Raw genomic sequence first — 13340 nt, 5'->3', positions numbered from 1 at the left:
ACTGCAACCCTCCCTGATCTGGGCTTTATGGTAGAGTGGATGGATGGAAGCTTCTGCTCAGTGCAAAGGAAGTTTTTGCAAACTCCAAGAAGGCTTTCATGTGTTTTGCACTGAGGAAAGGCTTCTATTTAGAAAGTCTGTCATAAAGCCTTGACGTTACCTTACTGGAATTTTATCCCATCTCCACACAGGATTTCAGTAGCTCAGTCAGGGTGACCGTTGTTGTATTTAAGTTTTTTATTTTTCATAAATTTGCAATAAATTCTAAAATTCTGATTTCACTTTGTCATGACCGGGTACTGAGAGTAGATTAATGAAAGTCAAAATGATTTTTTTTTTTGATTGCAGCATCAGGCGGCAGCATAAAACAGTAGGACATGTAGACATGTTGAACATCACCTTGCAGCAAACTTTGCTATGTAACACTTTTGTAGGTTATGGCCTACTTTAGCACTGTAACGTTTACCCATCATATCATCTTTTCAATGTAGTATTTTGGTTCTTTGTCTGTAGCCAAGGGTTATAACTGCAGCACACCCAGCTGCTAGCTATTAACATGAACTCCAGCAGCATGCTGAAATAAGGGGGAGAGCTTCTCTATAGGTTGATTCCAAAGTTCTATGTAGATGCATATCAAAGAAAACAGATAACAGACTGTTTCTCATTTCCTGTTTCCTCTTCAAAACAAAAGCCACAAAGTGGTGTTCATGCAAGAATCATGATCTCATTATCACCTAAGATAATCATGATCATCATTTTTGCCCCAATCCAACTGCCCTACTTCTTTGCATAACATACATTTCTGACCTTGAAAAAGGTGATTCAGAAAGGAGGGAAGGATGCCAGCAGCTAAATTTAGACTCCTAATTATAGCAGAGAAACAGCTACTAAAGGTTCATCACCAATATGATGTTTTCCTAAATTGCACCATGGATTTTTATGGAAACAACCATCTCACAGGAAGCAGAAAGGACAGAGAAAACTACTGTGCTGCTGATCTAAAAGATGATATTTATCACTCTGACAGCAGCCCTGTTTAAAGACCTTTTTTTAAGCAGTAAGACTTCCTGAGTTCACATCAAATATGCATCTCTCATCTCTCATAACAAGTCTCTTTTATCTGAGTGTTTTGCTCTTCCTGTTCTTTTGATTTCGGGATGCTTTCTGCTCTCTCTCTCCCTCCTTCAGTGATGTCTTCCCTCTGAACAACAGTGACACAGTCTTAATCATCCAACTGCGGAAAGAGAAACAATTAATAATTGATCTGCTCTTTGCAGCTCTGTGACTCACAACAGGACTGGAGAAATGAGGAAGAGGAGAACGAACATGGACTCGTGAGGTTGTGGTCTTCTAGGTGGCTAGCCCCTGGGATGAATGGGATGCTGTTGCTATGGAGACAGAGCCCCATCCTGTCCTCTTTGAGACGAGCTGAGCCGAGCAGGTGCTGAGCAAACCCACAAAAGCTAGAGCCTGATTAGTAAAGCAGTAAGGCTTTCAGTGGTTACAAACACTGCAACGTTCACATAATGAGTCCTCAGTAGTCAGGCGCAGCAGTTAGAGAGCGCTTGCATCAGGGAATAATGATGTAAACGGTAAGAGAAAGGACGCTCTTTGAAGATTTACTGAGTAATCCATCAACAAACGGCCTGGTAAAGAGTTCTGGAAGTGTAGTTGCATAAAGAATGAGAAATTAAGCCTCTTATTTTAGTGTTAATAGTATTCTGTTAAAGAAAGAAGAAAAGAGGATTTTAAACACGTCTTTATTAAGAACAAATATCATGTTTAAAGAGCGTCAACACAGCCTACAAGTATTGAAAACTTTTATTCGCTCTTTGACACTGCCTTAAAAACTTCATCCTCAAAGAAAGGGCTCCAAGGTCAAGCTTTAACCTTTACACTGTTTTCTTATCATTTTAATGCACACAAAAGTTACATTTATAACGCCATCCTACTCCTTCTACTCCTTATTTTACCAATTTAAAATCCTTTACTATGACTGCCACTAATATTGTCAACATAATGCTGTAATTTCTGTAATTTCAACTTTAATAGCTGTTCTACTTTACAGACTTCTTTCTTGTGATTTATCATAATTAACTTATTTGGATTGCCATTAGACATTGCCAAGAGAGCAAATAACCTTCCTGGGGACTTTACATGCAAATGGTGGTAAAAGTTAAATAATAATTTCTATAATATCAAAGAAAATTCAGGATTGTGTCCACAGGAAGTGTTTAAAACTTCTGTTTCACAGCACTTCTCACTGACGTTTATTGTTTTTAGGTTACAAAAGTTGACTTCTGCTTCCCTTTGTGTGCTCAAAATTTCCCTTTTTCAAGGAAATATCACCAAGAAAACATGAAAACAATGTAAGCAAAAGCAGCAGCTGCAGACCTTGAAACTTTACCTTTAACAGGCGAGTCAGATAAGTCTCTCATAAGTCATTATCAGAAGACCGGCCCCTTCTTGATTTTGATTAGTCAGTAGAGATGCAACAGAAGACCTGCTGCAACTTTCAGATCATGGAAGTTGCAATATTTCTTTAACTTGAAATACACCAAAATACCAGTTTAATAAATCCATTCTTTGCAGCAGCAGAGATTTTACGCACATCATGCAAACATTTTAGTATCAGTTTTTTTAATCTTTATTTTTTTGTGTGTTTTTCTTAATCAAAATGAGTGACATAAAAATGATAATGCCCTTAAACAAAGCAAATGGCATTACATTTGCAATAGGAGCAAAAAATAGTTAGCTCATTCTATCTAAAACTGATGAAGCCTAGAAGCAGCCGGGCCAACGGACTTGGAAGGAAGCATTAACAATCCCACTTCACTACTACAATGTGAGGACTCAACACTTCACAAGCTATATCAGTGAATATGTTGCTAAAGATCTATCGCTGATTTCAGTGGTGGACAGTGAAGGTTTTAGAAGGCTAGTAAACACTGGAGCCAAAGTATAAGTTTGTATTTTAAAGCCTCATACACACCTATGGCACTTTTTTTCCCTCCATATTTAAATATTTAAAAATCAACTGCTCTTTAATAAATGCTGATGCCACTTTTATTGCAATTTTCATTTGTTGTTTTGTTTTTTTAAATCAAGTCAGCAAGCGCTGTTCCAAAAGCTGAACTGTTTTCAGCTGGGAGTGCTATAAATGTGGCGACAAAAACAGCTGACACTGAGGACGTTTCTTCTCCTGGAATACACCGGCTGTTTTAATGTAAACTGAGTTTTGGGACAGTTATTCGTTGCCAAAGTGGGGCCGAGCATTAACGTCAATGTGCGATTAGGCTTTTGTTGCCTATGAAAAAAGAGCAATCTCAGTGAAAGATGTTTCAAGACAATATTTAAATCTCAAGCAAGTCCTGAATCATTGAACTGAGATGGAGTCAGGTAGCATAGAGGAGACGAGAAATCCACCACGAACATCATGTTGTGATCCTTGTTTATTATCTTTAGTAGGTTTTATCATTTTTTAATCACTTCTTTCATTTTTTGATGTTTCTGTTGAGTTTTTTCCTTTTTACATTTTCAATTATGTTTTAATGTCTTGTGTGAAGCACTTTAAATTGCCTTGTTGCTGAAATAAACAAATAAACTTGCCTTTACTATTAAAAATGAGTGCTGCCACTGCAAATAACTGCTGTGGACACAGGCCCTTATTTATTTGTCTTGTATTTGATCACATGCTTTTATGTATTCATTTTTTGGTAGTTTATTTCATGTACGATACCTAGGGCAGTCAAAATTAATGGATTAATATCGATGCTCGGGCCTGATAGTAACCTAACCAGACAGACCGTGTCAAATACCAATTGCTTGGTTTTATTTCACATCAAACTTGGAAACCTTCCTTAGAAAGCATTTGGGAAGTTCAGGACATTCAAAAACATTCTTGGGTGGTGATTAAATCTTCTGTCTGTCAAATTTACTACAGGCCAGTCAGAGCGACAAGACAAAATGATGCAGCACCGGTACAAATGCCACTGTAGTATATGCTGTAGTTTGCTCTTGTTTTGATAAAGAAATGTGGCACATTAGTGAAAATACTACCACTTTTCTACAGCTAAATCCAAGATTGTTGCTTCAGTGGCAGCAGCTATTGTATACACCAGCTTACAGTACAACTTAACCTGAAACAATGGCAAAACCCCTGCCTCTTTACTGTTGTTTTATTTAAGAACTGTAGTCTAATTCTGATAAAACTGCCAATATTGGCTGCAGATGAAGCCATTGTACATAACCGATTTGCTGTAACAAATTCATGCCAAAACAGCTCAGCAGAAGAGTGAAAACACCTTCTGTCATGAAATGTTTTCAGTGCTGTAGTTCGCTCTTTATTTCATAAAGCAATGTGGTCAAGTTCTGACAAAAACTGCTGCTATACTATAGGTACACCTGAGATAACTGCTACATTGGTGGCAGCCATTAAAAACAAGTTCAGTGCTACTCAACTCCAGCCTGAGTTACTGCCTCACTCTCTCCTGTTATGACGCTGGTTGTTTAGAGCCATTGTTGGTCCAGCACAGTTGTTTCAGATTCCAAAGAATGGATTGCACCAGCTTATAGCAACATGCTTTGCATGGATTTCACACCTCTATTTCAGCACCTTATCCTGGTGCTTTTAAACTGTAGTTTTTTTGGAAGGCCTCAATATGTTCACTATTATCCACCATTGAAAATAAATAGATTGTAAGGGGTGGTAATGAAAGTATTAAGGCAATGGAAACTTGAGCAGCCTTTATAGATACAGTACCTGAACACTGCTGTTTCCCACGGCGGTGGCTCTCCTAACCCGTCTGGGTAATCCCATCGCCTCCCCCAGTAACATGGCCACCCTCCGCTCCATGTTTGCCTGGAAGGTGCGCTCGCCCACTTTCTGGTCCAGGACACCCAGGAGCACTTCGTAGGTAGAAAACAGAAAAATACATCAGAAGACTCAACATAAAGAGTTTTCAATCAAAGAAGTAGCAGCTTTTCACTGCTCCAGTAACAAAAACTGTGATACCTGTTCTAACCCAGGAAGAGCGGAGAAGATGGCTGGTGTTCAACTCTGGATAATGAAACGCTGTAAGAAAGTTGACAACTCATAAGTATCACAGAACACAAAGAAAGCAACAGCTACACAAGCCAGTTCACCTGCATGACAAATATATTTATAAAGTGCTTTAACAGGCAAATCAAGAGCTGGAGCTCTGCATTATTGAAGCACAATAGTCAAGCAAATCAAAGAGGAGTCAAAGAAATAAAAAAAGGCAAGAACAAAATGTTAATACAAACAATTCACTATAATAATGCAATGAAGGACTAAAATATGAAAAAAATGGTCTTAAAAGCTGTTAAAGTTAACGAAAACAACTGGGAAAGTGATCAAAAAGTCAAAATAGTGAAAAAATTATTACATTTTTAGGAAAATGGCTTAGAATCTCAAGAGACTAACACAAAAAAAAGATCAAAACATGTATGAAAGATAAATTCAGTATTCTGGACCACTTGGAGGCAGGAGAGTAACAGACACTGTAACTCCAGAGGTTTTTTTTGTAGAGATAACACCGTGATACTCACGCTCAGCAATCTGTAGTACAGGAAAGCCCATGTAATAGCTGAACTCCACCATTGTGAGCTTCATCAGTGTGTTGCTGACCTCTGAACCCATCAGGTAACCTTTGGACCCGCGCACGGTGAAGGTGATGTCCACCGGCTGCCTCAACAGTCGACGATCCTGATATTTAGGAGCATCCACGGTGATGTTTACGATCTAAAACATAACCAGAAAGACATATTCAGTTCAGAAACTCCACAACTCAATTACAAACCTTAACAGTTTGCTGCTGATATCCTTGGTAAAGCTGTTTTTTTTTTTTTAGCTGTTTTTTTTCCCTCAAATAGTGGCAGTCAAATAGAGGAATCTGATTAGAATTGGCTTGGCAAGTAAAACAGGAAGTGTTGCCAAGGGCAGTCTGACATTAAACATTTCTGCGCAGCAACAAACGCTATATTTATTCAAACTTTAAGACTATAATTCAAGCAGCAGTGTAATAGGATAACACCAAACTCCATAGAAGCCAACTTACACATCAAATAAGCTCTTTATTAACAAACTGTAAGCTTCTTTAATACTCAACAACTAGAGCGTGGACTCTTTAGAGAACAAGTACTCAAGTGAGGAGTCACTGGGTAAGGACAGGATGACTGGTTTGGTTTCTTGGCTGAAGCCAGGCACACACGACAAAATAGTCAGGATGATTTTCAGTCTTTCCAGCTACAGTCAGAAAAAGCCTGATGATCTGATGGCTCTAATGAACACCTTGCCAGATTTTCCTGCGGTGATAAGAAACATCTTTCCCTTCTCTTATCTACTCCAACTCGAGACTGTAAATACTAACATGTTCAAAATTTCTGATCAGAAATCCTGTACTGTGGGGGAACATTTAGGATAGGTGAGTATGCATGAGCCACGACTGCCAAGCAGAGAGCAACCTAACCACATGAGGAAGCACAACAAACACAGCCATGGCAATGATGATAAACATGAAGTATAAAGTTATTTGAACATTAGAAATGGAGGAACAACATACCACTATCCAGCTGACAAGGAGGGGACCTGAACTTATGCTACCATAACTGATGTAGCAGATAGCCAACAAATAGCCACAGTTAGCGTAACCTAATCTTCCTCTGTCAACTGGGACTTAATAGAATAAATAGTTTACTCCTTGGGAGTGTGATTTTTATGCCAGTTCCTGCCCCATTTCCTGCCTGTCTGTGAGGAAGGAACCATAGCAGCTGAAACTGAGAGATGTTGTGCTTGAGTTGTTGAAATATTGAGCATCAGTTGACCATACTGCAGTTGTTGCAATGAAGAAAAAATGCTGGGAGAGGCATATGAATTTAGAGATGCAAGTCAGATTCCAGGTCGGAGATCTCAGACTTAAATGCATTTTGTTAAAAAATGTCGAAGAGCACTCTCTGCTTGCTATGCTTGCACCTTCATGATGGCCAGTGCTTGGTCTGACCTGCTTCTTATATAATGCGCAATGGCTATGTGCATAAGCCTCTGTGTAAGGTTCAGGGCTATGCAGAATGATGGTGTATGCTATGGCATAGATTAGATATAGATGTATAAATCAGGCTTTTAGAAAGGGTGGTAGAAGAGAGAGCAGCTGGTCCCACTCACCTGCACCGTGAAGTTGGTTGACTCCTTTGAGCGCCGTCTGACTTCTGCAAAAGCCATGGTCAAACCTTTCTCTATGCTCTCACTGAAGTTGCAGTATCGAATGTCAACGTGACTGGGAACAAACTGCAGCACTGCGTGGAGTGAAGATAGTGATAGTCAGACCAAGTTTAAATACTAAAGGTTATCCCAATCTACTGAAAAGGTGAGAACTAGAGAGTTCACGGAGAGCACGCTCACCTGTGTGGATCTGATATTTACGGTCAGGGGTTGTCCAGTTTGGAGACAGCGACAGGAAGCGGCGCCCAGACCTTCGCAGAGCGTTGATGACAGATATGGCTGTGTACACAACCGGGCCAGACACCGCTCTGAAGACAAACTTTGGAGGGGGGTCCACAACCTTCACAGAAAGAGCAGAAATGTACGAGATAAATCACTCAGACAAATCACCTCTTGTAGTCATCGCTTAAGAGCTCAGTGGTTTGTGTTAAATAAACAGCTGACGGTTTTTAAAGGTCATCTCAGCCCTCTGGATCTTGATGTGACTACTCTTAAGGAGTATTTATGTCTGAACCGTTGATATGAAACTCAGGAAGTGGTCAGGCCTTCACGGTTCATCTGCATACACACAAACACAGTACATACACAAACCACACAAGACAGCTTACACAGATGGTATATGAAGCCATAACATGACAGTCCATCCACATTATAGTCCCAACAGGATCTATTTTACATCACCAAGTTTCTGGGTATTTCACAGTAGTGAAGTTATGAACTATCTGGATGCCCTCCCCAACAACTGGCAGCAGAAGACAGGTTGCTAACCCTTAGTAATAAAGAGAGGTTTCTTGTCATACTGGTCAGCTTAATGGGTCCACATTTCTAATTAAATTGCAAAAGTTACAGTGGTTGAAAATCTTCCCAGCATCTTTACCAAAGAAAATCTCAAGCAATACAAATTTCTGTATACATATATTGTTGAATGTGGTGTTCATATCCATGGACACTGATACTGACATTTGTCAGATGGCTTTTGTGTATCAAGGACCCCCGCACTGCCAGGAGCAAGAACATGAACCACAGTTATTCAAGACATGGACTATCATAAACAAGATGTGAAAAAAGAGCACACTCCAAATAACTATAACTGTTCAGAAGCATTACAAAAAGACTTAAGGTCTTTTAAGGTCTCGATTCTGGCCTATGGCAACATTCACAGCATTATGAAAGCATCTCAATAATTAGTCTTCATCAGCATTTTCACAATGCTGATGAAGACTAATTACTGAAATGTGTTGGTTGTCATCTGTACTCTGCCACTGCTAAGAATTAAAGTCCAAAAAAGGACATTTTTGTGAGACAACTCTTCAGTTTTCCCATCATTAACAGGTCAAAAACAACATACTGACAGAACTGCCCTTGAATGGCTGGATTAGTATTGTCTCTGTTAAATCTTTGATTAAAACTTTTGGTTAAGTCCAGATCCAAGTTTAAACTCATCTGTACAAACTCTTTGGTCTGAACTGGGCTTTAGAGGAAGTTAAATGACTTGGGAGGCAAACACATCTGGTTGCAGATACTTTGTCTAATTAATTTACAATTGCAGTAAATTTTGGCCAATATTTGTTGTTTTTATCTTGTGTCTTTTAAAGGGGACATATTCTACTTTTTTAAGGCAAGTTTATTTTGGTCTCAGAGGTCCCCAAAACATGCCTGTGAAGTTTGTTGCTGAAAAAACACTCCCGTATTGTATTTTTGCACGTCTAAAAACCACTTTGTTTCAGCCCTGCTCAGAACGAGCTGTTTCTGTGTCTGTGGCTTTCAGTGTTAACAAGCTGTCTGACTCCGCCCCTCACAGTAAAAGGATGTGGTCTAATGGATGTGGTCTCTCTGCCAGCTGAGAGGAGGATCAGGAGGGCAGAACTTTCTTCCAAGTGGGGAGGGCCAACCAAACCTGGGGAAGGGGCTAACTCCCCACATGACATCATGTAGGGAAAATCTGAGAACGGCTTGTTTTAGCACGTTTCATTTTGTATTTTTTAATCATACTACTGTGTATGGTTACTCGTTCGTCGGAAATTCTCACTTGATACTGCCTGTCTTAGCTCGTTCACTCTTGAAAAAGAGGTTTTTAATCTGAACAATGCTTTTCCTGGCTCATTAATGCCAAAAAAAAAAGAATTAAAATTTTAAAAATGAATTTATTAGACCACCCTAACCCTAACCAAAGTAAGGTTTATGCCACAGCTGCCCTAAATTAACAGCATTGGTAATTACCAAAATCATTTTTATGTTTCTGCAATGGTTAATACACCAATATGTAGAAGCTCTTTAACCCAAATGATACTTTTAATGCTAAAATATAATTATTATTGTTATCCATGAATTTTCAAATTTACTCATTTTCAAAAGAACTGAAAAATGCTGGATGGTCTTTGAGACAAATATGACAGGGGGTCTAATAAATTTGTTAAGCACTGTATGTTGGACCAATAAACCATAAATGGTACGGCTGCTGCCTTTATAAAACCGTAGACATCTGTGTTTTTACTCTTCACTGACGCAATTCCTATTCCGTAAAACTACAGCAAAATTAAACATTTTTCCTCCTTTTACCAGTGATGCTACCTGCTGATTTCCTCTTGTTTTCTTTTCAACCACAACTACAATTGGTCCATAGCATTACCTCAAAACCAGTTAGAAAAAAATGACAACTCCTGCTATGATACATTTACCTGTAGCTCCACTGACTTGTTGAATTCCACCTTCAATATGTCTTTCACTTGAGATTTGGCATATCCAACAGTAGCTGCAGAGGGGAAACCTTATAAAGAAAGCAAGAAAAGTTGATGTTTTTGAATATTCAGGTTTTTGTATATAGATTCAGATTAAATCAAAGCTGAGGTCACGTTTATAACACCAGACATGTCAAACCTACCGATTTTCACTAAATAAGAAGGCCTCTCCATGCTGCAGAGGTACTGTCTTGATGTTGTCGCTGTAGTTGTGGTCTTTTCACTGGTGGTAATGATGATGTTGACACTAGTTGAGGCCTCAGTGGTGGGAGAAACCGGAGCTGTGACTTGATGAAGAGTAGAGGTGGCAGATTCAGTTGTGGGCACAGCAGAAAGTGTATTAGCTCCACTGCTCGTTGGGATCAAGGTCATGGTGGCTGAGATGTCAAATCCATCTACAGTCACCCCCTGATCACCCAACACGACCGGGGGGAGCACAGAAACATTAGATGTGGGTTCAGTTGAAGCCACAGTTGTATTAAAAGTTGTAAAGGTTAAGTCTTGTGTTGTTTTGTTGGCAGCAGGTTCAGTGGGGAGAGGGGAGAAGGCTGTGGTTGCAGTTAAGACAGGGGTGATGCCTGGTAGGAATGATTCAGTAACAAACCAATGGACATCTGTCAAGGAAGAAGAAGACATGACATCAGCTGGTAGCAAAGGCGTAGAAGTGGGTAGGATAGCTTCTATTGATACAATGCTATCAAGGCCAACAGTTGGAGACATCTGGCTATTCCAGGTGGAAGGTGTGGGATCAAAAAAGTGACTTGAAGGGTCCAAAAAAGGCTCAGAGGAGTTGGTCAGCTGTGGGCTCTCCTCGGCCGTCGATCCGTCCTGGGAATCAAACCCAGACAGATCACTGGAGGACTCATCTTCGGCTGGTTTGGTGTTATTGCTTGTTAGTGTTGTATCCGTGCCATCGATGGGGACTACAGTTATGTTTCCTCTGTGTTCAGCTTTGGTGACGTCCTTGGTCGACTGGATGGTGTAATACTCCAAGCTGTTCATGTCTGGTAAGAGGACGTCTGTCGGCTGAATCGTGAAAGCGTCAGGCCAATCTATGTCTGATGCATCAGGGATATCACTGTGAGCTCTGGGAGTAGGTTCAAGTGTAAAGTGAACTGAAGAAGAGAAATACGAAGGACTGATGGATTTTGTTGGAACGATGGCATTGTAAGATGTTGTGATGCTAAGAGAAGGCGAGACGTGAAGAGGATGCAAGGATGAGGGCGATATTCCCACTCTGGATGGGAAGGATGTGTCGTAACTTTCCGTGTAGTCTTCAGTGTCATACGAGTCTGTGGGCACCTTGGTGACCAGAGAGTAGTCATCACCATCTGGATTCAAGAATGACATTGTCTCCAAGTAGTCCCCAGAACCCCAGTCCACGTCCATGGTGTTGGAAGGGTAGAAGTCCTCTGGAAGGACCTCTGTTGGCTCAGATGAAGGAGATGTAGGATAGGGGATGATGAAAGGCACATTGTAACCAGGGGCAAGGATCTCCTCTGGGTGCATGTTGCTGCCATAAGCTGGTTTGTTCTCCTTAGATGGGGCAATACTGGGGGGTAACTGGTAAGGTTCATCAGCTGGAGAGTCAGCCAAAGCAAGTTCAGGCATCTCAAGAGGCCTAGCAGGAAGGGACATCAGAATTTCCAGAGCCTCATCTGATGGAGCATCCTGCTGCTCATTATAAGTTGTTTCTTGTTGAGAATACAGATTCGGCTGAGGCGTCGTGAACTTCGTAGAGCTTAAAGAGGCTGTAGATGTATTTGACTGAGGCTGAAGCTGGGATTTTGTCGAACTTGGAGGGAGAGGGGAAGATTGCTTGGCAGAACTTGTCCTGGCGAGACTCCAGTCCATGGAGGGATTAGTTGCTGCTTCAAATTGTGAACTAGACCTAAAAACAGGTCCGGAGGGGCTTAATGATGGAGTGGGAAGTGGATGCGGTTCTTCTGCCACGAGGTCACTTGTCGTTGAGGATTTGGAGTTCTCAGAGGCAGCATGTTCCCACTGAAAATGCTCGACCTCAGCAGTCCTGGCTTCGTGGGTTGGTTGAGAGATGGATGGCAGGGCACCGGGTGAGTCTGGGCTCTCAAAGGCAGTGTGATGTGAGGCTGGTAAGGCTGATGGTGATGACTCTGTTGTTCTTGATACATCTCCAGGAAATCCCATCGGTTGGTGTGTGGAGTTCAACAGAGACCGATCTGCAGAGGACAAAAGAGACAAGTTCCTGTAATCATTTCATCAGGACTACCTTAATTTTTAGTTGGAATTGAGTTTCAAGGTTCTTCATCCACATCTTTTTAATGAGAAGAGTTTCAAACCATAGCTGCTCTGACACAAACAAAAACATGTCAATATTTAATCCATTAAAGCAGGAGTTCCCAAACACTTTGGCTAAAGAACCAAATGAAAAGTTGAACTTTCCTTGGGACCAAAGCTTCCAAAATACAACATGAATCACTTTAACATCAACATCTTTTACGTCTAAGAAAATCCCAGGTGATTGTTGTGCGATTTTAAATACTTGTTTTGGACTACTGTACCTTATTTAAAAGGTTTTAATTTTGTAGTAATGCAGTATTGTTTATTTGGTGGATTTATATGTGCACTATTTTAGTTTTGGCTTGAGTAAATTCTGAAAGAAACATTTTAAATGTGAGACAAGCCGTTAAATATGTGTTTAAACTAAAATACAGTCTTTGTAGGTGACTTGGTCGAGTTACCTTAGGAGAAAGGATTTTTTTCCAAGAAACTGGTATTTTTTTAAGCTTTATTTTGTATCGTTGCCCTGTACTGAGGAAAAGTTACTTTACTTCCTGTCTGGTAAATGGACGTTTATTATGAATAAGAAAAAAAAGAACGCCACTGAAAGTTGTGAAAGCAACTTAACTATGAGCTATCAGAAGATGAGCTTGCTGCATGTTACAGAGTGAGTGTAAATAGTATAAAGGAATGGAAAGAAGTTTTTAATGTGAGACATTAAGGTCTCATGCTAACTATGCTCTTAGTTTTTCTTCTTAAAATGAACCATGCAATCATTCTTGGATGCTTTTAAGCTTTTTTTCTGTGTACCTCCTTGCTCTCTCCCATGTGCACAGTCAAACCACAGGTCGAATGCAGATGTCACATCAGAAAATGTTACCTATCATGCATCCTTATCAGTTCTTTTTTGAACAGGAAAATGAATTTGGCCATTTCTAGGCATCTTACTCAGACAATCATTAATTTAAGAAATACTGACCCTTAGGTTAGGAAAGACTAAGGTAAAGAATCAAGATTAAATCAACCATGGCACCATCACTTTATAAACATCAAAAAAACTATCAGCTAGGGTTGTTTTGACAGCAGAATATGGAAAAACCAAA

General features: G+C 40.1%; 1 protein-coding gene across 3 annotated transcripts in view; it reads right to left on the bottom strand.

Moving 5' to 3' along the window:
• si:ch211-1e14.1 (UPF0606 protein KIAA1549) overlaps positions 1 to 13340 on the bottom strand; it is a 93990-nt gene that overhangs the window by 39908 nt on the left and 40742 nt on the right. For all 3 annotated transcript variants that reach the window (XM_041796624.1, XM_041796626.1, XM_041796625.1), the window contains exons 3-9: positions 10122 to 12176; positions 9919 to 10007; positions 7421 to 7580; positions 7184 to 7314; positions 5572 to 5764; positions 5015 to 5074; positions 4763 to 4908 (exon numbers count right to left, since the gene is read on the bottom strand). In XM_041796624.1, the coding sequence (XP_041652558.1) occupies positions 4763 to 4908; positions 5015 to 5074; positions 5572 to 5764; positions 7184 to 7314; positions 7421 to 7580; positions 9919 to 10007; positions 10122 to 12176 (2834 nt within the window). The remainder of the gene's footprint in view (positions 1 to 4762; positions 4909 to 5014; positions 5075 to 5571; positions 5765 to 7183; positions 7315 to 7420; positions 7581 to 9918; positions 10008 to 10121; positions 12177 to 13340) is intronic.

Source organism: Cheilinus undulatus, linkage group 9 (assembly GCF_018320785.1).
Source record: "Cheilinus undulatus linkage group 9, ASM1832078v1, whole genome shotgun sequence".
In the NCBI taxonomy this organism is placed as follows: domain Eukaryota; kingdom Metazoa; phylum Chordata; class Actinopteri; order Labriformes; family Labridae; genus Cheilinus; species Cheilinus undulatus.
This window is presented reverse-complemented; position numbering and strand designations above follow the sequence as displayed.